At 47.0% G+C, this 27,641-nt stretch overlaps 1 protein-coding gene across 13 annotated transcripts in view; it reads left to right on the top strand.

Annotated features, from left to right (window-relative positions):
* Positions 1-27,641, top strand: part of LOC139052803 (bromodomain-containing protein 3-like) — a 253,023-nt gene that overhangs the window by 74,936 nt on the left and 150,446 nt on the right. For all 13 annotated transcript variants that reach the window (XM_070529934.1, XM_070529928.1, XM_070529935.1 and 10 more), the window contains one exon: positions 843-985. In XM_070529934.1, coding sequence (XP_070386035.1) covers positions 843-985 — 143 coding nt within the window. The remainder of the gene's footprint in view (positions 1-842; positions 986-27,641) is intronic.

Below are 27,641 nucleotides of genomic sequence, written 5' to 3'. Positions count from 1 at the left end.
GAATGAAAAACGTTCAGGGTAGACCCACAATCGCACAGGGCAACGAGTTGCACACGCTATTGCTGCAATGGTCTTTCCACGAAGTGCAAATGTGGTGTTGGATTTGTTGTGGCCACTTGCGGAATCCTAAAATATTGTTTGCAAACAGCCCTTGGCTGCAAGAAGACAAACCTGTTGGTGCAGCATCTCGTGCCTGGTACCACTCAATGGAAAGGTCGAGTGTCATCCTCGCTTTTTTGTGGAGTGCGTATTGGACCGGAAGGTATTTCGCGTTTTGAAGCAGATTGTGGCCATCTTTCTGCTCTTTACCGATAATGAATGGCCATAGTTTGCACGAGCCATCCATATGTGCAGCAAGCCAAACCAAGCCCTGCTCATTTTTCCACCGCGGTGTGTGCATTGATTTATATTCAACTCATTTTGACATCATCTACCAAAACAGTGCCGTTTTAAATTTGTCGGCATTAACTATTGACGAAGTGTGAAGTGGTAGCGTCCCTGTTAGAAGTGCACTTTCAGGGGTGCGGCACAGCATTGGATATATTAAAAGTGGCAGTGAATGGGACTTGGAAGTACGCTTAGTGTATGGCTGTACTTTTCTTGCATGGGATTTTCAAGGGGATTGTGTTACTGTTTGATATGGGCAATAATTTGATATATGCAAGTTCGATATATCCGGGATCGCCTGTACTTGGACTTCTGTGTGTTGTGGATGCTGTGCCTTGCATAGTTCCCGAGTTGCTTCAGTGTGCTGTGATTGGTGTGCTCTGAACCTCCGAAGCAATCTTGAGAGAAGCTTGTGGTCGATTGTTGTGCACACAGTACTGTGATGCTTCTTGTAGGGCCCAGCCCAGCAGTGCAGAATGCGGCAAGTCCGGCGACCAACTCCCACTCGCCTGCCGAGAATGTGCCCGGCAGCACTAACACGCCCACTGCACTGAGTGCAACCTCTCCCACCCTGCGGTCGAGCACCTATGCACAGCAGGTGAGTTTCTAGGGTGCTCCTGCTTTCGCTTGAGTCATCTAAAAAACTGTGTCCTGCTGCTGCATCTGTATCCCACAACAAGGCAATGTTCTGCTGAAGAGTATGGGTGTGCGAATACCAAATCCAGTGGAACCCCGATTGTACGGCTTTGAGGGGACCACGCAAAACTGTCGTATAATCGAAAAACGGAGAATACAGGCAGCGACGCTTAGCTTTGCCCCCAAAAACGGGCACAGACCGCCTGAATAAGCTTCCCATGGTGCGAACCTGCACTTCCAACGAAGGTAGATAATTTTAGAAGCATTTAATTGAAGGAAGTGGGAGGAAATCTTTATTACCATCTTTTAAAAGATAATTGATATTTTTGTGTATGTTTGCCCAGCTGCGACTCAATTTCCTTTTAGTAATGTCTGCCGCCGGGCTAGTTGGTACATGGTGTTTAGTAATGGTTTTAGGCGAAAAAAATAAGACGGACAACAGAATAAAAGACACGGACAGGTGCACACTTGCAACTAATCATTATTTTCTCTATTTTAGCTTTTGCGCCTGAAACCATTCCTAAAAGGCATCAGCTTCCTCTCAAGAGCTGCAACATCTGGCAGCAAGTCACTGACATTGTCACGTGCACAAACAACCCGCCAAATCTTATCGACGCTCCACATCATGTCTGCAAAAGTGGGAACGGGTGGACAATTGAGAAACAAGTTTTCTTTACTAGTCATCATCTGAGGTAGAGACGTTTCCTTGGGTGGTATTCTTGGGCGAGCCCTTTCTGAGGTAGTTTCACTTTAGAGAAATTTTGTGTGAATTTTTGAATTTTGTGTCCCCGACAACTATTTGTGGCGCTGTGCCAAGCTCGATATCGGTGCCGAGAGCACTGTTGGCCGCATATTTCGAGGGCTCGGTGCTGGGACGAGCTGAGTCTCACTAAAGCAAAACTATCTCCCTAAGCGATTGAACAAGATCACGTCACCTTTGAGCTTGTTTGAGATTAAGTACTTCTTAGAGGCTGCACAACCATTTGAGTTGGGTTAGTACGAGGCCCCACTATGAGGTCCGCAGATCTTCCAACCAGCCTCACATTTGGGGACGCATGTTCTAAAATGTCAAAAGAAAATGTCAGAAAAACTTATTTTGAGAAAAATGCATTTTAGGATTTTTTGTGCCTTCGAGCACCTGCCCACAAATTATTAACGTTGATTTCGATCGTTAAATAGGAAAAAATCTGCTTTCAAAACTCCACAGGAGCCACGAAACGCCCTGCAGCAGGCAAAATTTGTTGAAACTGCCTGCATGCGCTGCAGCCGCCAGCCGACTGCGGCCACCTTGGGCTTGTTTTGAAGCTGGTTTCTTCATGCGCATTTTGTGCCGGCTCAAAATGATACTGCTCAAACAGAATGACCGCTTTCGCCGCTTTTCCGAAGGATTATTTCTGAATGGGCGGAGCGCTCGTACGCAAGCTGAGCCCCCTTGTCTTGCGCTTACCATTGGCTGGTGCGACCGAAGCGACCATTCTGTGTGCCGCCATTGCTGCCAGTTTGCGTAGGACATCATCTTCTACTTTTGCTTCTGTTTGTGTGTCTGGCTTTTCATCTTATGACCTGTCTGAAGATGCTTGCGTAAGTAAATAAGACATGTCAAGCTTACGGAAAAAAAAATAAAAAAAAATAAAGCGTCACTGGAACGAGAGGCTGAAGACTGCAGGCAACGGTACGCTGCCCGAATGGCAGGCAGGAACAGATTGTTCGGAACCACCTGTTTTGTCTTAAGCGGCATTCTGCTGGGCCTAACTGGCAACTGACGTCATCAGATTGTAAGGTGGCGCGTCTAGCGGTACCCAAGACTGTGTTGATGTGGCATACTATTCGGTGCGTGAGTTGGCTGAGCCCGCAAGATGTGTAGCATTCATGTTTGAAGGAGTGTCTGGCATCACAGTGCACAACGAAGTTGAAATTCAAGCTGCTGGTCATAAATACTTTAGAAGTTGCAAGGGGAGCATCTAGCAGGGTTCGCACAGCCCCTTGAAATCCTTCAATATCCTTGATATTGACAGTATAAGTTCAAGGGCCCTTGAAACTACTTGAATACCTGTGAGCTCCTTGTAATCCTTGAAAATCTCGTGGGATTTGTTCTGCTAGAGAAAATTAACGACCTACCTCAGCAAGTCACGCTGATTTTAAAGGCCCTTTCGCTTACGAACGCCCATGAAAACAAGCTGTGTTGACTAAAGGGCAACATCAGGAAGTTTCGGTTTTAAATCCCGCAGCCCCTACGCCGTCTGGCAACTAATATGCATCGGAAATCGAATCCAATCCAATGCGAGGCATATCACTCGGTCGGTTAGCGTATAGTGCCTAGAATATACTCTAGTGTACCGTCCACTGAGTGTCTGCAATGCGCGATGGTGGCACGGGCAGTGATGCCTGCCGCTGTGGGCCACCAGACGGCGATGCCTGTCGGCACCATGCTAAACTGTGGGGCGTTCGACTCGCGTTCATTTGCGATGCGTTGATTGCAATGCGTAGTTCAGTTTGCGCCTTGCTGCCGCTTTCGTTGCAGTCTTTTCTTCTTGTGAGTGAGTGTTTTGCGTCTATGTGCGCTCGTCTGTCTAAAGAAAGTTTAAACAGGCCACGAAACGGCGATTTCCCAGACAGAGACGTGGAAAGAAACGGCTCCTCTCATTACCCAGCGTGTCCGCAGACCCCGAATGTATCGCCGAATAGGATGAGAACATAAAAGAGGCAGATGGGGAGGCTCGCGTCATGTCTCGCCTGAAGTTCGCCCATGCCTCAGCATGGTCCCGCACAGTCTTGCAGTGCAGCGCACCAAGCGGCCGGCGGCGGCAGGCATCACCCTTGGTGCCACCGCGACACCCGCGCTCGGCGCACTAGTAAGTGCTCTTTTAGGCACTATAGTTGGACCGTCTGTCGGCCTCATGCACGCCATTTCAGTGAAGTTCGCGTTTGCGTTGTGTGTTTGCTTTGACAAGATGCCAGGCAGGAAGTGCAAGTTTCAGCCTGTGTGGCTGCAACATACGGACTATCGTCACTGGGTGAGACCGAAACCAAGCGATCCTTATCGAGCAAAGTGCGCAGTACAGTCGCTGACCGTTTATTCGGACCTCACGGGGACTGCGGAAATGTCCGAATAAACAGGTGTCCGAAAAAGCAGATTATGAAAAAAAAATGAAATCCTTTATTTCCACGCATTTATTCGGGCTCGGCAGTAGGCTTGAAGAAATCGTGAGTGCGCCGTTGCACGCTGTTCCGTTTATGCGCAATCAGATAAGCCTGAATCTCGGAGAGGGTCGTACGGTCACTATAGGCGGATGAAAGCACAGTCACTGCTTGTACACGCTCTGCATGCGACGGCAGCATAGCACATGGTGCGTCAACTTCCGACTCGCTCATCGTCCGGCGGTGCAGCACAAACCTGACGAATGATCTCGCCGTCGTCGAGTTCTGCGCATGTCAGTACAGCAGTGTCAGCACCTGTGAAACTGTCAATGAGACGGTGTCCGGAATCGCAATGCAACCACTGCGCAAGTCTCGGCAGAACATTTTCCACGTCGGTAGGGAGCACATCGGAAGGCGACAAATCTTAGGCCTCCCGGCACCCGCTTGCCGGCATTCCGCAGCGCAGTCTGCGCGGGCACTGTCGGCGCCATTAGACACTTGACGAGCTGTTTCCGTATGCCGCGTTGGATCACCGAAACCTCGACACAGCACACAAAGCAAATATCACCGTGCCGACATCAGTCACACAAACGAAAAAACGCGGCATGCTCGCAGCGTCGTGCGCGAAGAAACATATCAGCTGCTGGATTGTCTTGACATGGCTTACTAAGCTGAAACCGGAACTGCTGCAGAGCCACTCTATCGAACCAGGCAGAAACGATGATGATGAGCGGGGATTTCCAGTAGCGCCACTTCGTGGGGCAGCAAGGAAGCTCCGTTCAAAACAAAAATAGCGTTCAGCAAGTCGAACCAGCATGGTGCTCTCGACCGAGTTGGCTCAAGGAGTGTCAGAAAAATCAGACGAGAGGCTGCAAGGTGTCCGAACTTTCGGCAGTTGTTATACATTATGGTCTATGGGGATAATGGCGGTGCCGCGAAGCTGACCGAATAATCGGGCATGTCCGAATTTTTGGAGTCCGGAAAATTGGTCGGCGACTGTATGTCAGAAGACGGTCGACATTGCAACGATGGGGGAATCTGCCTTGATGAGCCACCAGAAAGGCGCGAAGCACCGATCCAAAACTGCAGCAGGTGAGGGCTGCTCATCCGTTGCAAGTTTCGTGCAAGCAGCAAATCTGATGTCCGCGGCTGCTTGTAAGCGTGAAACCACGGCAACTTCCTTTCCAGCTGCCACACTTGAAGAAGACTGCAGAAAGCATGATTCCGTGATCGAAGCCGAAATGTTGTGGTCGATAGAAGTTGTGTCGTCACACTACTCCTACAGCTCCAGTGGATCCATTTCCCAGCTATTCCAAAAGATGTTTCCGGATAGCGAGGTCGCAAGAAAGTTCACTTGCTCTGAGAAAAAATGCACGTACATCGCATGCCACGGTCTGCGCCCATTTTTCACTTCGCAGGTACAACAAATAATGGAGAAGTCTGACAATTTTGTTGTGCTTTTTGAAGACACCTTCATTGAATACCTGCAAAGAAAACAACTTGATGTTCACATCAGATTGTGGAACAACTGTGAGGGGACAACCAGATACCTGACTTCGGCATTCATGGTTCACAGCACAGCGGATGACCTTATGCAGAAGTTGACGGAAACACTCGTGTCTTTTCCCCTGAGCAGGGTTGTGCAGCTCTTGATGGACGGCCCGAATGTCAACTAGTCTTTTCAACAAGTTGCAGCAGCTCATGAAGAATGACTTTCAAGTTCAGTGGTTGGATATTGGTTCATGTGGCTTGCACACATGAACAAAGCTGAACATGAACATTCCTGCTTACAAAGCAGGAATGCATGCAACGAGCTGGCCAGTTGACACCTTTCTCTTGAACTTATTCTCACTCTTCCATGATGCAGCAGCCCGCCGTGAAGATTTTGTTGAAGAAACAAGGAGCAAGCTCTTTCCACTTCCCTTCGTACCCCACCGTTGGGTCGAGAATGTGCCAGTACTGGAGAGAGCCCTGGCTATATGGGAGCATTTGAGGCACTACACCGAAGCAGTAAGCGACCATACGTTACCCTTGCCGAAATGTAGAGCGTATGAGAACGTCAGTGCTTTTCTAAAGGACCAGCTTGCACTTGCGAAAAGATTCTCCACAGACATTTTTTTTTAGTGAAAGAGCTTGAAGCTGTCTTGAGGAGCCTCCTTGCAAGGTTCGTGAAGCGCTCGGTATTGACAGAAGCCACGAGCAACACGAAACTGCTGCAAATTGATGTTCATGATACTGCCAGTTACACGTCACTTGAGAAAGTGGATGTTGGATGGGTGGCTGAGATCTTAAAGAGCGGAAAAGCGAGTACCAAGTGTGTTTTTGAATTTAGGGGCGAGTGTCTGAAGTTCATTGTGAGCATGATCCTGAAAATCATAGAGAGAAGTCCTGTTAGGTACCCTCTGGTTCGAGGGTTGTCATGTTTCCACCCCAGAGAGATGTCAGACAGAAATGTGCCTTGGGAAGCTGAAAGTTGTTCTTAACTGGTTAATTGACAGCAAGCTTCTTTCTGAGCATCATCAGCCAGGTTACGCCCACTGCAGGGCAAAGGCCTCTCCCATACTTCTCCAACAACCCCGGTCATGTACTAATTGTGGCCATGCTGTCCCTGCAAACTTCTTAATCTCATCTGCCCACCTATTGTGTTCATATAGGAGGTTGCGGATGAGATTAAGAAGTTTGCAGGGACGGCATGGCCACAATTAGTACACGACCGGGGTTGTTGGAGAAGTATGGGAGAGGCCTTTGCCCTGCAGTGGGAGTAACCAGGCTGATGATGATGATGATGATGATGCCCACCTAACTTTCTGCCGCCCTCTGCTACGCTTCCCTTCCCTTAGAATCGAGTCCGTAACTCTTGATGACCATCGGTTATCTTCCCTGCTCATTACATGTCCTGCCCATGCCCATTTCTTTTTCTTGATTTCAACTAAGACGTTGTTAACTCGCGTTTGTTCCCTCACCCAATCTGCTCTTTTCTTATCCCTTAACGTTACACCTATCATTCTTCTTTCCATAGCTCGTTGCGTCGTGCTCAATTTGAGTAGAACCCTTTTCATAAGCCTCCAGGTTTCTGCGCCGTAGGTGAGTACTGAGCACAAGAGCGATAGTACTTGAGTACGATAAGTACTTTCTGAGCACAAGAGCGATATTGTGTGTGCACAGTACATTCAGTTCTGCCAAGAAAAACCGCATGAACTGCAAAACTATGAAAGAGACCAGGAAAGCCTTGACATTCTCTTCGTGCACCTTTTGAAGCATGACCCGGCGTTCTCGATGTTATGGGAAGTGCTGAAGGTCCTTCACTTGCTTAGCCATGAGCAGGCTTCAGTAGAAAGAGGTTTCATTGTAAACAAGCAGATCGCAGCCGAAAATTTGGCAGAGCTCTCGTATGTCTCACTACAAGTCATCTGCGAGGCCGTGAAAACCCACGGTGGGCTGCTTGACGTTCAGCTGTTGAAAGATCTGAAGTCATCAGTGTGCCAAGCCAGGCATAGGTATGCGTTATACATGGACGAACAGAAGAAGCAAGCTGTAGCACACAGCAGGTAACCTTGAAGAGAAAAGAACTTGAGCTAGAGCCACAGAGCCTGCAAGAGAAGACAAAGCTCCGAAAAACTCTTAAGTGCTTGCAGAAGTCGGCGGGTCGCTTTTCGGAAGACGCCGAAGCAAAAAATGACATGCCAACAGTTTCCGTCGAACAGCCAAAGAAAAAGAAGCGGAGATAACAGCTCTTAAAAGAGAAATTAATGCGAAAATAGGGCTCCTTTCCTAAGTCATGTAAGGAAATAAAATTACACTAACACTCCTTGAATTCTGCCTTTTTGCATCCTTGAAATCCTTGAAATGTCCTTGAATTTTCAGCCAAATATTGTGTACGAACCTTGATCTAGACAGTAGTGCTACCAAGGCCAGACTTTCAAAACGGCACAAGTCAGTGAAGGACCTTGCATGGAGGCCTGCCATGCTGTAGGGCTGAATGGTTTTGCATGACAATGAATAATTTAGGCCCATCGCCTAATATTCCATGCATGTTTTTTGCTTTAACAATGTGTAAGTTTATTTGGCTTTGGAAAGGCAGCTACTTCACTGGAATGAGCACATGAAGAGGTAAATGTAGTTTCTCATGCTGGTTCAGGGGCAGCACATAGCTTTATAACAAGCCTACCCCCCATTTTCTGGGAGGGCACAGTCATATATTTAGTATTGCCATTCCCGTGCCGAATAGAGCTACAAAATTATTTAATTAATATTGCTGTACAGTAGAGCCTGAATCGGCTGTATCGAATATGAATATATTGAACCCATATATAACAAATTATTCTGTAGAACGAACAGCTGTAAAATCCCCTTGAAAATTTTGGATACAATTTTTATTTTATATATTGAATTACCTATATATCAAACTTTTTTTGTGATATCCTTGTGATTTGATATTTCCAGGTTTCACTGTAGCTGCATTCTAGAAAAAGTAACAGCTGTCTAAACTTGAGATGCGTTTTTCTCGTTTCAATGATTTTACACACCGCACTGTCTTACAGGGCTTTTTTCTATAATGTTGTTGAGGGACAATAACAAGTTAGGTATCAGTCTATTTATATAGAAATTATCTAGGGGTCATGCTGCTTCTGTCATTCTAGCATTATTTTGCAAGTTACAATAAAAAATAAACAACAAGAAAGGTGGTTAACCAAGGGGCCCGATTTGTATTAGTCGTATCATAAGAAGCCAACACTTACACCAAGGGCAACATAAAGGAAATTGCTTGTGCTTAATGAATGAAATAAAGAAACGATAAATTAATGGAAATGCAAGTGGATGAAGAAACAACTTGAAAAACAACCGAAAAGAAAGTGAAAATAAGAAAAAATATTCAGTCAATCTTGTTCTGCTTTACAGTCGAACACGGATATATCGAACTCGAAGGGGATCGCGAATTAATTCGATATATCAAAAATTCGATATAAAAAATACAGGCCCATAGAGTTTACCTGTGGCAAACGATGACCTACCGATCGGTGCATTCAAGAATGACAACTATTTCCGCACACACGACGCAACGTAATGCTTTATTTGCGTGAAAAAAAATCGCTTATGTTGGTCTGCTTCTTCGCCTTGCAAATGAAATTAAAGACGCCAACCTCGATCTTATCGAGGCTGTTCAGGTGCGAAAGCCCAGTTCCTTCCATGTCGCCGCAACAACGGCGAATCAAGCTGAACGCTGCCGCCACTTCAGCGGCGGAGTGCGAGCGTGTAGCCGCACCCTCGTCTGGACAATCTTCGTCGCCACTCGAGCTGTCAGCCTGGGTCCCTCCGACTGCAGCTACAATGTTCTCGTCGGCGAGGCTCGCAACAGCCTGAACATTGCTGTCAACATTCACAAAATCGTCAGCAGACACTTCGGCTGGAACGGCAGCCGGGAAAAAAGACGACAACTCGCGAAGCGCGTCGTCCATGCACTCGTCGCCGTCACCGTCTTCGCAGGTTTCAGGAAGTTTGGCCGTCACGAGGCCTGCCTTCTGGAAGCAGTTGGCCACAGTATCCTGCTTCACGTCTCTCCAGGTGCCCGTCATCATTTGAATGGCCCCCAGCAGGTCAACCTTAAGCTCGTTGCCCATGCGGAGGTTCACCAAAAGCCTATCAATGAGTCGCCTCCTGTAGCCGACTTTGAACGACTTAATGATGCCCTGGTCGAGCGGCTGCAACTTTGCTGTCGTGTTCGCCGGGAGAAACTTGAGCGCGATGTTTTCGAGCTCGCAGGTGGTGTGATGGGCCGAGCAGTTATCGACGAGGAGGCAAGCGTGACGCCCCGATTACCCAGTTCGGCGTCCCACGCTTGCAGCCATTCTGTGAACAGCTGACGTGTCATCCACGCCTTCTTATTGAAGGCCTAGCGAACAGGGAGCTGCTTACAGTTTTTGAAGCAGTGCGGTGCCCTTGCTTTGCCAATCACAAAGGGCTGGAGCTTTTGAGAGCCATCCATGTTAGTAGCGAGCAGAACGCTCACGCGGACTTCGCTCATCTTGCCCCCGTGACACGTGCTGCCCCGGACGTCAAGCGTCTTGCTGGGCAGCATCTGCCAAAACAACCCGGTCTCGTCGGCGTTGAAGATTTCCGCGGATGAAAACTTCGTGCAAATTTCTGGCCATTCCTTCGAAATCCACTGCTGGATATCCTGGCTGATGACGGCTCCGCTTTCCCCAGAAATGGTTTTGCCAACTATCTTATGGCGGTTCTTAAAGGGACACTAAAGGTTACTATTAAGTCAACGAGGACTGTTGAAATACCATCACAGAAACCTCGAAACGCTTGTTTTGTGCCAAGGAGAGACTTATTTTAAGAGAAAATGCGTTCTGAAGCGTCCGTGTACCTCTAGCGCAGTTCAAATCGCCCGCCCTCCGATCGAGGAGTACTGACATCATGTTCTCATAGTGACGTTGCGCCATCGGTGAGTAGAACGGCGTCCGCAGACGGCGCTATGGCTTTTCTGCGCAAAACGCAAACGCGCGGCCAGAAACAGAGCCAAGACAGAGCCGACAGCAGAGCGAAAGCGGGAGTATGGTGGCTAGCGGAAGGAGAAACGAATCACGTCCCACGTTACGTCCCATGGCACACGGAGAGTCCGTTTTCGTTAAACTATAAGCTGCGGCGAGCTCGCAGCGTGGTCGGCGTGGTCTGTGAGAAGTGACGAGCCTTTTCGCACTCGCAACAGGGCATAAAAAAGTGCGAATCGACGCAAAACTCGGCCTAGAAACGTGCTTCGCCACAGCCGACCCAGATGTCGTTTCCCGCACCGCCACCAGGCGCCGATACTATACCTTAAGCTCCAGCGCAAGACGCCCATAAGCTGGTACTTCATTCTATGACGCAAACTTCGACGCTCGTCGCAATGGACCCTGACACCGACAGATTGGCTCGCGATGGTGGGCTCAACTTCAGCGATTTGAGCACCGACGAGCGCGACCTGCTGCTGAGGGCTCGCACTGCCGGCGTCGTTGCGTACTACGACGGCGGCCTCGACACCGGCTCTCCGGAGCGGGAAAGCAATGAGGGCTTCCCACGACATCACATGGACGTGGCATTCTCGCTGCTTGTTCCAAATGAAAGTTTCGCGAGCCTGCAGAACCCTCACAGTACGACGCGATAACAAAAGTACTGAAACTCCAAAGCGTGCGCAGCGCAGAGTCGAGCGAAAACGAAACCTTTCGAACACCCATATTACTGAAGGGTAACGTCAAAATGTTATTTTTTCTTAGAATCGAATAGACGTAGACAAGCAGCATTTTTTTCCCGTCTTATAATCGAATGAAATGATATTTTTAATACGAGTAGTTGAGTATTAATAACACAAATTATGAGGAGTCCTTTCGTCATCGGGCTAGTACCGGAATGTCGCTGGGGGGTCTCAAATCGTGTCATGCATTTACCTCAATTTCTCGGTTACTAAAGCTATGTGTGCGATTAAATTGACGCCTTAGACGTTCTAGAACATTGCTCTACCACTTTAACTTGAGTTTCTGGTAACCTTTAGTGTCCCTTTCAACCTCTGCAGCCACCCTGTGTTGTCGGCGAAGTTGTCATCACCGAGTGCAGTGGCAAACCATTTGGCTTTAGCCATTAGCATTGGGCCATCGACCGGAATGTTCTTCGCCCGCACCTCTAAAAACCACGCATAGAGGGGGCCTTTTCAACTTTCTCGTGGGCAGGAGCGCGCACACGACAAGCTCCCGACGTTCGTTGCTCCGCCGCTTTCGACTTTATGTCCGCCTTGTTTTTTAACAAGGTGCTTAGAGTGCTCCGAGGAATCCCGAAGTCGTCTGCCACTGTCGCACTTTTCTCGCCCGCCTCAACACGCTGAATGGCTTTCAGCTTTGTCGCCAAGTCCAGGTTCTTGCGCTTCTTGACGCTGCTTGTGCTTGCTGCGGCCATTGCTTCCGCGTCAGCTCACCACGATCCAGTCACACGTGTCGTGAGACGCACGCAAAACAATAATGAACACGAAACACAAGAACGCGCACAAAACACAAGAATTCACGTGCGCAGCCACCGCCAACAAAGCGCTCGCGATGGCCACCTCCGAGGGCGACAGCGACGTACGAAAGGCACGAGCTGTGGTTGGCTGAGCAAAACTCGTGAAAAAGCAACAAGAAAAAAAAGGCAAAAAGAGGAGGCCACCGCCGCCTTCGTTCCTGGCTACCTTTTCCGAGCCGATCACTGGTTACGCGGGGGAAGGATGAGAGACATTGGGAGAGAGAAAAATAAAAGCAGTTCCGCAAGCAGGGTGTTGCCGCAAGTCGGAGAGCGTGCGCAGCGGGAGTACCGTCCGAGCCTCCCTCCCTCGCTCTCACATTTTCCTAGCCTTTCGGGGGAGGTGCGGAGCACGCGGGTGCAGCGAGTGCCGAGATCGCGCGGCGTTCTATATATCCAATGGCGGGTAAAAATATTGTTTTATATAAACGTACGAATTTCTGTACTTTTACACAGAATTTTCAAGGGGATAATTTACGAGTTCGATACAGACAATAATTCGATATATGTGGGTTCGATATATCCGTGTTCGACTGTATTTACAATGCTTTCACACAAATAAAAATAGCATCACCCCCTAGAGTAAGTCTTTGGCATTAATGTCCTTCACTTAATTTTTGTGTTCAGCAATGTGAAATTGCCAAAAAGACCCCCCCCCCCCCCCCCGTAAGAAGCACCCATTAAGTTTATTTTCATACTTCAATACTTTCTAAACCAGAGCAGCTATCGAAAAACTAATTATAAATTAGATATGAGCATGAAAAGCTTATCGAAACCCTGAAGTTTAGCTCAGATTCAACCAAAAATAAGCATTTTAGAACCCACGACCCCACTTAAAAAGGCCCCTCACCAGGTCTGGCCATTTTGAGCTGACAACCGCAGGGCATACAATGGGCATTAACGATCGTGTTTGCTAAGTATTGCATAGCTATGCACTGCGGAAAGGTCTGAAATTTCAAACTGGATGTCTTTTTCCCCTCTCCTCGCGGCTGCTGTGCTCCAAGCCGGAGGATGACGTGCATGTGCTAATGCGCCTACGAACACGTGTGTGCGTTGACGTTGCTTGTGGTGACACAAGACTTAGGGAATTTACAAGGCAACATCTGTTACGTGATCTGTTGCTTGAATTTACGAATGGAAGTTTAGGGAAATAATAAAACAGAAATGGAACGTCTGCGTGTTTTTTTGTTTTGTTTTACTTGGCACCGCAGCAAAGGAGATGTACTTCCGTTTCGTGAGCTTGTTCCCACGTCGTGTAGTCGCGTGTCCAGACACGGAAACTATGCCATTTCTACCATGTTCCACCGTGTGTTCATGCTTTGCAATCTGCTTGTGTCGGCCTCAGTATTCGTGTAGCACTGACTTACACCTCTAGTCAGGTGTCCTCGTGCACAGCGCGCGAAATCGTGTGCTGCGCGAAACGAGACAATTGCTAGAGCTCACCTGCGACGCTGCCAGCGGAAGTGTACCACACCGCACAAAAAATATGAGAGAAACAAAACTGAAGGTGGGGACCGTGACGTATGCGACATGTGTTTCTCGAGCTTCGGTATGGGAGAACGCAGGGAAGGAATTTCGCTTGTGAAGGCTAGACGGGGCAAATGGAGAGAATCTCGCTTGGCAGTGGCGCTTGCCTGCTAAAGTCATGGGTTCGTGGCACTGACATATTTATGTCTTAACTATTAATGAGCCGATTTGAAAAATTTTTGCGGCAGAACGCTCCCTAGAAGACACGCAACAGCTTCCAGCGTATAACCAAAATTTGCTATGAGGCCTGGTGAGGGGCCCTTTAAAGAGGGCCTCCTGTTGGTCCTGCCATCTGCAAATCGTTGGCGGTGAGCCGCCAAGCTAGAGCAAGGTTTCCCTCCTTCTCGGCCATCAAAATTGCTCGTGTTTTGAAGTGGGTGTCATATCGAATGTGCTGCGTCGCCATAACGTCGCGAATAAGCGGCATCTAAGTGTGAAAGACCAACAGGGTACTGTAGCACCGTAACTGTAATACAAGCAGTGAAAATGGCGTTGGTTTCAACAAAAAGCAGATTTTGACTTTCGTCGACTCGTCTGTGGATTGGATCAAGGCGCAAAGGTACAGTTTGCCAATGTAATGCTAAAAACCTCAGAGTTTAGGGTATTTGTTTTAAAATTGGGGAATTTCGCTGTTCAAATGTAATGTGAAGGTCGACTTCAAGCAAAGAAAATCGTGGAAAAAAGCACGCCTTAAATCGAGTAAGCACGGTATTGCATGCCTGTTATCAGCCGGCTGCAGTATGCGCATGTGCCCGCCTGCGTCTGCTGAGGGCTTTTTCTTTCTTGGACAGTGTATCAGAGAGGTGGTGTATGAGGCGGGGCTGCATAATTAAGATTTTCAATATATTATTATGACATCGTCAAGCGATGCTCAAAAGACAGGCCACCGCGAGATCGACAATGAAGTTGGTTGCTGCCCTTAGTGCGAGTGAGAGTCGGCCTGGCTGTCTGGCTCCAGTGTAAATAGCCTCTTTCTTCTGTGTCTTTCCACACGTAACATTCTGGTGGAGGTTAGCGATCACGTCCTCTCCACGGAACTGCGAAGTCAGCACATCGAGCTTGTCACCATGCCTCCCGGTGATGAGCCCACCTCTGCAATGGCTTCGGCTTGTCCGACTTCTCTAATCATCACGGTTGCCCTGCATCGCGACCCTTATGTGTTTCTGGAGGGACAGGACATTGACGAATGGATCAAGCTGTATGAACACGCCAGTGCTAATAACAGGTGCGACTCAACGATTATGCTTCGCCAATGTCATCTTTTATCTCGTCGGCACCCCATGGTGTGGAACCAAACTCATGAAGACGAGGTAACTAGTTGGGACAGTTTCAAAGAAAAGCTATGGGAACTGTTCGGCAACCCCTTTGGATGCAAGGTTGCCGCGAGAAAGGCTCTGGCGTCTCGTATTCAGTGATCTACAGAGCAGTACGCTTCATACATCCTCCACGTCTTGGCTCTATGTTGCAAAGCTGACAATATGTCCGAAGCAGATAAAGTGGCACATGTGCTAAAAGGCATTGCTGACGACGCTTTCAGTTTGCTTGTTTTTGGCAACATCTCAACCATCATAAAAGAATGCCGTCGCCTTGAACAAGCTAAGAGCTGCTGTATCACACACCACATCACGTAGCTACCCAACAATGCTGCTACATCGTCATGTGAGGGTCGACCAAGTCAGACCACCACCTGCGACGACGTCACACGTATTGTTCGCTGAAAACTCGAGGCCGCCTGTTCGCCAGCTTTCTCCGCGATGCCTCCCGATCCGCCAGCAACTACCACTGCGATGATTCAGGCCGTCGTCAGGCAAGAATTTGAGAACATGGGTCTGAAATCCGTATTTGTATGGGGGTTTTGTAGTAACCAAACCAATTCTTCATAAAATGCAGGTCGTTGCAAGACTGGGGATGTATAATCGAGGTTGCACTGTAGAATCAATAAGACACAGCCGAATAATGGATAGCTGCTGTGCATGTTTGGGAGTGTAATACAGTAAAACCTCAATAATTCGAAGGCCGCTGGACCACGAAAATTCTTCACATTAAGCAGATTTTCCAGTGAACTGAAGTGAAAAAAAAAGGAAAGAGAAGAAGCAAGAACTTGCCACAAAAAGAGATCGCCTTTATTTTCCATTTCTGAGAACGATTACCATATTTACTTCGTTCTAACGCGCCCTCGATTGTAACATGCACCCGTTTTCCGTAACCAAAAAATTTAAAAAAAATAAAATCTCGATTGTAATGCGCTCCCGTTTTCCATGACCAAAATAAAAGTACAATAGAGAGTTTTAGAATAGGGGCCCAGACGTTTTGGGGCCCCAAAGAAATAGCGTCAAAGCTACTGCGCATGCACGAGACTCAAACTGCGGTTGGGTTTTGCGTTGGGAATGCTATTTCACCGATTTAGCGGGAGCCCAAATAGCGGCCCCAAAAGCTTTGCGTCAACAAACATGGTGGCACCCATTGAAGCGACGGTGCAAACCTAGCACCAAACTGGGTTTGATTCGCGGTAAGCGTGAAGTTCGCTAGCTAGGAAAAGTGACTGCGGTTATCGCTTTCTCTCAACTAGCGTGTGTTATGAAGATTGATTCATTAGACGCCGCTGATTCCGAATTCGATTGTGGATTTTATGGCTCGTAGGCCTAACACAGCTAAGCTTGGCTGGTGAAGGCACGTAAATTTGGTTTTGTTGCTCAAAACTAAGCGCTACTAATTGTTTGCTGCTTGAAGAATAACCTCTAAATTGTAATTAAATGTGAATACACGCAAGTCAAAATTACTATTCCTATCATAAAACTGTATTTTATTTAATTCTTTCTAATAGTTTTTCTTTGATGCCGTAGTGGCGCTGTCAGTGCAAGACTCTATCCACAAACGCAAAACCCTATCCTAAATCTCTTCACTCCTGCGTGCCCCAGCGCTAACACCCGCAAAACTCTTTGGGGCCCCAAAATATTGGGGCCCCTATTCTAAAACTCTCTAATACTGCGCACCTCGTGCTTTCATGTAGAAATACTATACTCTCTCATTTGGAAACAACAGATTTATTCCTTTTGTAGCTTCGACGGGGCGGCTGGACCCAGGATCTATGGCATGAGGCCTGAACGGCCGGGGCGCGCAGCGCTGCAAAGAGCCGGACTGCTTAAGTCGTAGACCAGACAAAGAATCGCTGTATTCCAGTGAGGGGAAACGCAGCAGGTGTACTTACAGCATTTGGCGCTGAGTGGCGCCCTGACGTAACCGATTCGAAACCAAAACTGGAAGTCGCTGCAGGATATTACATCACCTCTCCCTTGAGAGAAAAATGCGCTACTCGTTCTCTTCACAACAAAAGCAAGTCATGAGTTACAGAAGAACACTTGTCAGCACTGTAAACGCGTGTTTGGTGATGACATCTTTATACAATAGAAAATGACACCTTTGGCTTCCCCATTTTAAGAGAAACGCACAACATGTAGACTGAAAATAAACATGATTGCACTAGTTCTGAAGAGTTTCAGTACCCGCCTTGGGAAGACGACGAGATGCACACTCGCACACACAGATCACACATGAAAAAGCGTTCACAGAGCACAAAAAGTAGACAGTGCGAACATCTGTGGTGCCCTCTGGGACAGCCCTGATGAGTAGCTCATTCGCCCTGAGCCAGACTCGAAACAGCTTTGTGGCTGTCATGAATTGAAGATTGTGCGTAAAAGCACTTTACACTCCAAGGAGTTGGGATAGTCCCCTCGTGAGAATGCTAAAGACCTAAGTAACGTTCAAAAACTTTTTGGCATGAAAGACAAATTTGTATGACGGTCAGTACCGTAGTGATGTGTGTACGGCACGCTTTTGCTACAAGAAATGTAAGGTATCCCCTATACCACTAGTAACTGGAAGAAAAGGTGGGAAACCATCATCAAGGGATTGGTACTCATTGGAGTGACTCTTTTCAGTGAAGTTTTCAAGAAAATCCTGTTGTGCGAGGCATTTCACAAGTTTGGATGCATTCCAACGTGTGCCATTTTCAAGCGGGAAAGTATTGCGACCTACCCTACGGTAAATCTTAACTGGACGTGAGTATTTAGGACCAGACTTTCTTGAGTTTCGTACTCGGACAAGACATCCTGGACGAAATTGAGGGCGTTTTGTTGCACGACAACGGTCCATGTACGTCTTAACACTTTTGGCGTAAGAGTCGAATTCGCATGCAACCACTTCCTTAATAGTCTGGAAGCTGTATTCAGTGTACTGATCTCAGAAAAAAGGTTGTCCTTGCTTTAGCAGTTTTCTAAGCGGTTCTACCAATTCAGCACACAGCGGGATCAGTTTAGCGTAGTATCGCATGAGACCAAGAAATGAATGCAGCGACTACTTTTCAGTTGGCTGCCGTGCATCAACAATTGACTTCACTTTGTTTTCCAGCGGCGAAATGCCGTTTGCACTGAACCTATGTCCAAGAAAAGTGAGCTCTCGGACATGCACACTTCGCATTTAGCTCCATGCCAGCAGCTGAGATTCTGGAAAGTGCAGTTTGCAGATTTTTATGGTGCTCAGCTTGTGTGCAGCCTCAAATCAAAACATCACTTAGGCAGCACAAGGTACCTGGACAGTCTTTATTCTTAATTCTTTATTCAGACATATCCGCGCTTAGCCCGAAAGCATTGCAGCAGGGGGGTTACAAACATGAAAAGAATACATCTTGATTCCCACTGCACACCTGTTCACATGACAGTCTACACCACTGAGCGATAGTTTTTACAAAAAAAGAATTGGCATACAGGCCCGTCATAGTTTGGTGGTTTTATGTACATTTCCCTATCAATTCCTGTTTTGTTGTGATAGATTTCATACAGAAGCTTTAGCCGCAGCTTCTTTTGGCGAGACGACAGGGACTCCCAGTTGAGCTCTGTTTTCATTGCTGTGCAACCTTACTTCCTCCCGTACCTACCCAAGATTAACCTGGCTGCTCTGTTTTGTATTTTTTCTAGTTTGTTTTTAAGACATATCTGTGACGGGCCCCATCGGGTACAAGCATATTCCAAAATAGGTCATATACAAGTTAGGTACGCCGTGCTTCTAAGGTTAGAATTTGCGCATTTTAAATTTCTTTGAATGTAATTCAAAGCAACTGCCGCTTTGCCAACTACATAGTCCACGTGTGCCCGCCAAGAGCAGTCGCCCGACAGCATCACGCCCAAATATTTAGTCTTGGATTTATTACTTAATATATTATTCATCAGACTGTAGCTGGCATCAATTACTTTTTTCTTCTTAGCAAACTGCACATGGACGCACTTTCCGGTATTCAAATTCATTTTCCACTTTGAGCACCATTCGCAAATACGATCTAGGTCGGCCTGCAGTTTGAGAACATCATCTTCATTATTGATTTTTCTATACACAATACAGTCATCTGCGAAGAGCTGCATGTTAGAGTCAATACCTAAGTTAATATCATTAATATATATAATAAAAAGAAGAGGCCCCAGAACAGATCCTTGCGGGACGCCTCATGTGACCTCAAGATAATCTGAATTAGTACCATTTAGGACCACACGGTTATGGCGACTTGACAAATACCGTAAAAACCGGACTATAGGTCGGACCGGAATATAGGTCGATCCCCCAACTAACGAATTCTAAAAATGAAAAAAATATTTTTCAGTGGCAAAAGTACCGAAAGACATGACACCCTTACCTAGAAACAAATGCGACTCAGCGGGTTGCACAATGGTGACAGTATTTATTTAAATGCTGCTCGCATGTGCACTTGGCCAAGCATTTAGCGGTATTGCGCGACCATCGACCTGCGTGCTTGTCAACACCGTATTAACGGAGCTGAGCAGCAAAACAAACGAGTTACGCGCATTCGCTATTTCGCTGCTCCTGCCGTGATGATAAAAGGTGCTGACAAACACGTGGGTCGACGGTCGCGCAATACTGTTAAAAATTCGTCGGGTGATCAGTACTGTAGGGGTTGGGGGACGGACTTCGCGGATGAAAAACCAAAACTTGGGAGTATTTATTCTACATTATGTACAGGGAGGTGAGACGTCAAGTACCAGTCGTACAGTCATTACGGGCCGGCAGCAACTCGGACGCTGCGGCCCGCGGCAAGAAGTTCGAGAGAGGTGAATCAGGGAATCAGGGACTGTCCCAGAATCTCAGGTCTCTCTGGAAGGCTTCTTATAAACCCTTCGAGCACTGTAAGTCACGTCATGTTTAACCAATGGGAGAGTCCGCTCCGATGACGCCACTTTCAGCCAATGGTAGGCGCCCGTGTCGCGGTGTCGCACCTGGCGGCTCTCTGCGGTCTTGCCTCGCAGACTGGCAATCCACTTCTTCTAGGCTGGAGAAGGAGGGGGGGCGCTCATGCTTCATTGCACAAGGGCCCACCTGCACCCGGTGGCTCGGCTCCGCAGCGGTAGCAGATGCCTTCTTCAAAGCCGAAGGGGGACGATTGAGCTCCATTGTACGAGGCCCCCTTCTATTCCGGCGACGCACGAACTTGTTGGCACGTGAACTTGTTACCGCTCCTCTGGAATGTGCTTTCCTGCTTCGGCATTCCTCAATTAGCTGTGCTGCGATTCGAAGTGGTTTGGGGAACTCGAAGTAATCGCAGGAAACAGCTCCATATCTAACAGTACACAGAAGGGCACGAAGTCCGCAAGCGCTACTCGGAATGAGAGCAACACCTTTGATCAGAGTCGGATGACGAGTGCTTCTCGCTGCCCAGTCCATAGGCGCGTGAGGTCTCTGCCGCTTTCACGTTTCGACAACAGGCAGTGATCTTACACGCAGCTCTCGGGTGGACTCCGCAACCTTGCCTTACAGTTCTGGAGTTCGCTGCGATCCGGCCACGAATTGACGTTTTCTTTTGGTGGCTGCAAGTTGTAATTGCAAGTTGCTTTTGCCTCCGCCACTACCGAATGCTCTTTTCGGATACTCCAAGTTTGCGCTGTGCTGCCAGGTTGCCGTGGACTTCTGCGTACTCAATCGCCTTTTTCTTCAAAGCGACGGTGAATTGACGTCGGCTTCTGCTCATTTTGAAACAAAACGAAAATGCAGGCTTTAAATAATATAACTTTGCGACAGTGGAAACGCAAAGTGCCGGTGCCACAATGTCGCCACGCCGCGCTGCTGCTGGTGGCGATGGCGGCTGTTTACTTCATCCGCCCATTGTTGCAAGACTTCCATAGTTTTTCCGCCAATGTCCGGTATATAAGTCGAGGGTTGACTTTTCGCGACGATTTTTTGAAAAAAAGTTCGACCTATATTTTGGTGTTTACGGCAGTTCTTTATCCAGCTAAAAACACTAGAATCTATACTTAACATTCGAAGTTTATGAAGTAGTAAAGAATGGCAAACAGTATCAAATGCTTTGCGGAAGTCCAGAAATATGCAGTCTATTTGTCCACCCATATCAACTACAGACGCCAGGTCATCATAAAATTCAATCGTGTCGCACACGAAAACCCCTTGCGAAATCCATGTTGTCTGTTTGTAAGCAATGTGTTGTCCGTTAGATGTTCCATGATAGCCTTATATATTATGTGTCCCATGATCTTGCACGAAATCGAAGTAAGTGAGATAGGCCTATAATTAGTAACTTCTTTTTTAGAGCCCGCTTTGTGAATAGGGACTAAATTTGCAATTTTCCAGTCCTGTGGCATCTGGCCAGTAGTTAATGACTTGTGAAATTTTAAATAAAGGTAAAGCGAGATGGCGTGAGAACTGTTTTAAAATTCTCGGAGAGTTACCGTCAGGACCGATAGCCTTACTTTCATCAAGGTTTTTTAGCAGAGATTCAATGCCGCTAACACTGAGTTCGATTGGTTTCATAAGAGGAACGTTGCTATTCGATGATTTTGGGCTGCATGCAGATTGAGAAAGAAAGACTGATTGGAAATATCTGTTTAGGCATGTCGCTTTTTCTGCATCGTCGGAAAGAATGCGTTCATTGTAAATAATTTCATTTATTCCAACAGGATCAGACCCACATCCCTTCAAATATTGCCAGAACGGTTTAGGATTTGTTTTCATTTTGTCATTTAATCGTTTAAGATACTGTTGTTTTGCTTTTTTCAACAGGTCTTTGTATTTGCGTGTTAATTCTTGTAGCCTTTTAAAACACGCGTGTGTTTTTGTTCTTTTATATCTTTGAAACACATGCCTTCGTTTTTTAACGAACCTCAATACACGAAAGGTGATCGATGGTTTTTTACGCTTTTGGAGTCTAGCCAATTCAATACGTGGTACGAACTTCTCTGTAAGGTCAAACAGCTTTTGTTAAAATGTGCTCCATAAAAATTCTAATTCATGTTTCTCTGCAAAGCATTCAAAAACGGGAAGAAAATCAAGAACTTTAATCAAAAATTGATGAATAATCGCCCTTTTCAAAAAAGAAAAAATTCTGCTGATGCACTTTTTTTATGCGCTGTACTTTCGTTTTGATCTCTGCAACCACAACCCGATGATCACTGATACCTGGAATGATATCAACATTACCAACTAAATTTGGCGAATTACAAAGGAGAAGATCTACGGTACTATTAATTCGTGTGGGTTCAAGGACATACTGAAAAAAGCCAAAGCTATCAACCAGGTTCCTCATTTCTAGATTAGTACGATTTGCATTCATTAACTCGTATGTACCGTTTTCCCACTTTAGGTCGGGCAAGTTAAAATCACCCGCAAGCAGTATTATTTGGCCAGATACCTCCGAAACGATATCGTACAGCATTTCCAAAACACTGAAATCCGTGCTTGGTGATCGATAAAATGCTCCAGTGACAAAAGAAAGATTATTAGCCAGTGTAACCGCACCAAATTGACTCGACCGAGTCATGACCGATGTTCAACATCGAAGACGAAAGGGACAATTGAACTAATATAAAAACACCACCGCCATGACCCAGCCTGTCGTTGCGATAAGCAGTATAGTTGCAGGGGAACACCTCGCTATCACTAATGGATGGGTTTAGCCAGGATTCAGTACCAAACACTATATCTGCCTTTAATGACTCAACCAATTCGGCAAACTCATCTATCTTGTTGACTATGTTACGGCAATTTACCACCGCAATAACTAAATCGCGATAAATAGAGCAAGTATCATTTGTATGTCACCGTTTTGACAGGGCAATAACTTCTTCCTTCTCATCGTCCCATGTAAACGCTCTGCCATTTATGATCAGTTTATCGTCCTTCAACTTAACCTGGTTTTTCTTATCTGCCTTCTTTACTTTGCCGTATTCCCAAAGTTTCTTTCGCACTGCTCGAGTTTCAAATGAAAAGTCCTGCTCTACACTGTAAGAGGAGCCCTTGAACTTGCCTGCATTCTTCAAAACGGCCATTTTTTCTTTGTCGGATGAAAAATTTACAATTATAGGTCTTTTCTTCCGTTCATAAAAGCGACCAACCCGATGTGCCCTTGGAACTGACTGCAGTTCGTTTCCCAAATTTGTAGCGCAGATACCCTTAACCAAGGCTTCAGATTGTTCCCACGTTTCGGACCGATCATTGTCATCTATCACGTAAAACACGAGGTTCGATCTACGGCTTCTGTTTTCAAGGTCTAAAATTTTTTTTTTGCGGAATTTTTACTTGATGACTCAGATCCCTAATTACTGTTGCTTGTTCTTGTACTAGCTTCATAACATTTCCTATCTGGTCTTGGGTTTTGTCAAGCTTGCTGTCCATTTAAGCCATTTTGGCATCATGACTAGTTATCCTGGCATCTATGTTTTCTAACTTATTCATAATAGTATCCTGTAGTTTCTTCAAGAAATTCATTTCGCCTTTATCAAAAGGCCCAGGGTTGAGCTCAATGTCGCCGGAAAGAAGCAAGAGCAAAACGAGCCATAAAACTCGGTTCACAACTAAATGAAAACGTCCATCACGTCCAGTGCACTGTACTCGCGCTGTACATGCAACACTCGCCGTGTGGGAAGAGCCGGCAACGCCATGACTGCTTTAGAAGTTTCAATTAGGTGAACAGTACTACAGTCGAAACCCACGGTAACGAAATCCCGAGGGAACGAAATTCTCGCCCCAATGAAATATTTTCGGATCCCCGGCAAACAGCCATAGGAGTCAATGCCTTTCCTGTCTCGCGACAACGAAACTTTTTTCTATAGCAATCCCTCATCAACAAAATTTTCTGAAACGACAGTCCACAAATAATCTACTCATGTAACACTAGTTGTGTCCGGAAACTGCTCACATGCATTCGTTGTGCGCTTAAATTGCATTAACTACCGCCACAGCACACTTGCGTGGCCACCGCCATCATTGTTTACAATAAAAAAAGCCTCGCACCACCTCTCGTGACAGACAACAGCGATGATGATGATGGTGCTCGTTTGCCCGTCGCAACGGGTGACTGTGCAGTGTCCGGGCCAAAAATGCAATTAGCATTTAAATGATACAAATACAAAAGACACGAACCGTAGGCGATCTCGCAGTGAGCACATTTTATTTAATCCTGTGTGCCATTACAGCTTGTGCTAAATGTGGAGCAAAACGCCTGCGTGTGTGGCAGCCAAATCGACATCTACTACACGTGAAGGCTCCGATAACCCGAATGACACATTAGTATCAGTGGGCTTAGTGTACCGCCGCACATGGTCGTGTGCTGAGAGTCGTTGGTGCAAGAGCGCGTCAATTGTGTGTCTCTGTGTCAATCGGACCATTTGCTTTGACAGCCTGCTAAGATGCCGCCTCCAGCCAAAAAGAGGAAATTTATGACACTGCAGGATAAGGCTGCAATTATTGCCCAAGCTGAAAAGGGCAGGAAGAAAATGGATATCGCCGAAAAATTTGGAATTGCGTGCAGTTTGATATCGACGATTCTGAAAAACAAGGCCTCCATTCTCGGCGCGCTCGGAAATGGTGTGAGTGCGAAAAACAAAACAATGAGCGCTGCGGCTTTTCCAGACGTTGACAAGGCGGTGTTTGCATGGTTTTGTGAACAGCGTGCCAACAAAGTGCCGCTGTCTGGCAGAGTTCTTCAGCAGAAAGCGCTGGACTTCGCATGCATTCTCGGGCACGCTGATTTTAAGGCTAGCCCTGGCTGGTTGAGCCGTTTCAAAGCCTGCCACGACATAGTGGCCAAAGTCATTTCCGGGGAGGCAGCAGCCGTCGACCCTTTGACAACGTCGTGGCTGCTGACCAACAAAGAAGTATTGGACCAGTATAAGCCCTCGGACATTTACAACGCAGATGAGACGGCCTTATTCTACGAGATGCTGCCATCGAAGACCCTGGACCCAAAAGGCCAGAAATGCCGCGGGGGGAAACACAGCAAGCGGCGTGTAACAATGAGGGTGTCTACCAACCGGGAAAACCGGGAATTCTCAAGGATTTTGCCAGAGGATGAAAGCACTCCTCAGTTAGATTCTGTCACTGGTACTCTACCACACGTTCCACAAAACACCCTTGTATTGTAGTATAAGAAGGAATAAAATGCTACTTGTCGAGTCCTCTTTCACTTCTAGAAAAAAGAACTCATTGAAGTCTCCCTCGACAATGATGTGGGCGGTCGAAAGGTTTCGTTTTCGCTCCACTCAGCGCCTCTCACGCTTTTGCATTTCAGTAGTTATTGCGTAGTGTTGCACTGGTTTTGCTGGCTCGTGAAACTTGCACAAACTGCAAGTAACAGAGAATACAACTTTCATGTGATGTTGCGGGATGCCCGAACGGTCTGCACCACTTGACTGAAAAGAAGCTGCAGTGGCAAATCTGCTGCTCTGTCGTGGCTAGGTACTGCCATCATTGAGGCGCTGTTTTACTCGCCGATGGCAGCAGAGGGCAGTGATGGCGTATGCAACGTCACCACTCCCTTGATTAGGTGGGGGAGATTCGAATTTTGAAAAAAGGTGTTCGGACCCTTCAGATGCAATTTTCTCGTAAACTAAATCTCTTCTTGGCAAGAAACAAGTGTTGTGAGGTTTCTGGAATGGTATTCAAACAGTCCATGTCGACATAGTATTTGCCTTTAGTGCCCCTTTAAATGCGCCAAGTCCGAATTTTTGGAGTTGCAAAAATACGTCAGCTACTCTAGTTAAACCTCGACGTAACGAAGTTAAGAATATCAGCTTTAGCTTTGCTACATCAAAATTTCTGTGTATCGAAATCTTCTATAGACCAACTTCATTGTATTGATGTTTAAAGTACATGGTCTATAGACAAGAAGTTATGAAAGCTGAATACTTCATTATATTGAGAATTTTGTTGTATTTAAGTTTTGTCATGTTTATGTTTACCCGTAGAAGAAAAAAGTATGCGCAATTGAGTAAATCGGTTCATTGAACGAAGCACAAGCACTGAATTCAACCGTCAACATCAGGCTAAAATAAGGCCTTCTGTAAGTTATTACAAGCACCAAGGTCTTTTCGGCTGAAAGTGTTGCATCACTGGCAAATACAGTCAAACCTCGATATATCGAACACGGATATATCGAATTATTGCGTATATCGAACACTTTCTATATCACGTGGAAAATCGCATGCATTTTTAATTTTTTATTTCGAACGGGGCCGGATGTAAAATGGATATATCGAACTCCGCCGCCCCAGACCAAGTGCGCTCTGTTGACAGGAGGTGAGCTTTCCCGCAACACTCTCGAAGATAGCGGCGGCGCGATGGGCGTTCCAGACTGCTGCGCACGACAGCTCCCACATCGGTTGCGCTGAGGGCGCCATTTGAAAGTAGCGGCGTACACACGCGGCGGCTTGGAGCCAGCCACGGCTGGTCTCGAGGATTTTTTTTTTTCTCATTCCCTTTTCTGATAGTGAGGTGTTTGGCTACGCATTCGTATAAAGGTGCGTTTTTCTGAATTTGATGGGAGGTGTGTGTGCGTGCGTGTGCGTGCGTGCACCTATCCGCTCCCGGGCCGTGAGCCAGCCCGACCGCCTCAATCACGCGCGCCCGCGCCCCCGCCGTGCACGCGTGATCGAGGCGGCCGTGGAGCGCTTTGTCGGTGCTGAGCCACACAGAATGTGCATTGAGGACTTCGTTGGCGGTGACGATAGCACCGGAACAGTGGCGGAGTTAACAGACGTGGAGATCGCGGCAGAAGTGACTGCTGAGCGGCCAAACGAAGACGCTGCCGAGGCTGATCCAGCAAGCGCTGATGTTGCCCCGCTCCCGACTGCAACTGAGGCTGTACCTGCTTTGGCTGTTGTACGCCGCTACTGCGGCGCAATAGAAGGCACTGGACCGTCTCTTGTGGATTGTTTGGACTATGTTGAGGACGCCGTGGTCAAGCACGCGGTTGCCAATATGAAGCAGGCTACGCTGTTTCAGTACTTTCAGCGAACGAAATAAATACTTTGTTTGAAGCTTCATGTGAGTATCTATTGCGCCACGATTGATTCATTGATTGATTTGTGCTAGTTTTTGACGCGTTTTCTACGTGATTTTATATATCGAATTCTGGCTATATCGAACTATTTTGCGATCACCGCGCTGTTCGATCTATCGAGGTTCGACTGTAATAATTCACCCAGAAACTGAAAACATTGTTTTTATGCATTTACTCAGCATGTCGTCTTCTGTTGGGAAGGGGAAGCCAAATAACACTCAATGGTGGCGTGGTCATGTGTGTTCAAAGCCAGCAGTGCCCTGGCAGCGGCACTATAAAAGGCCTATACGTAGATCACATCTCTGCACTTGCTTTCGATGGTGAGGCAGTTCGTCAGCTTTCCAAGCAGTGTTGCCAACTTGTTCAGCGCGTCGCTAAACTGAGACAAAGCTGTTGCTAAAATTTCACCAAAGTTTCTTCCAAAAGTAGCTTTTGGACTAGTGGGAAGAGCCACTGCCTGAAAAATGCGGGACAGCTGTCCCCAAGCAGTCTGGGATTGCATGAAGCCCGGAATACATGGAGCGTTTTTAAAGCGATTTTCGCCTCACGGCGCCGATTTGACGCCCGGCGTCGC

The sequence above is a fragment of the Dermacentor albipictus genome, unplaced genomic scaffold (genome assembly GCF_038994185.2).
Source record: "Dermacentor albipictus isolate Rhodes 1998 colony unplaced genomic scaffold, USDA_Dalb.pri_finalv2 scaffold_36, whole genome shotgun sequence".
NCBI classification, from domain to species: domain Eukaryota; kingdom Metazoa; phylum Arthropoda; class Arachnida; order Ixodida; family Ixodidae; genus Dermacentor; species Dermacentor albipictus.
Note: the sequence above shows the minus strand (reverse complement) of the source record. Positions and strands in the feature narration are given on the sequence as shown.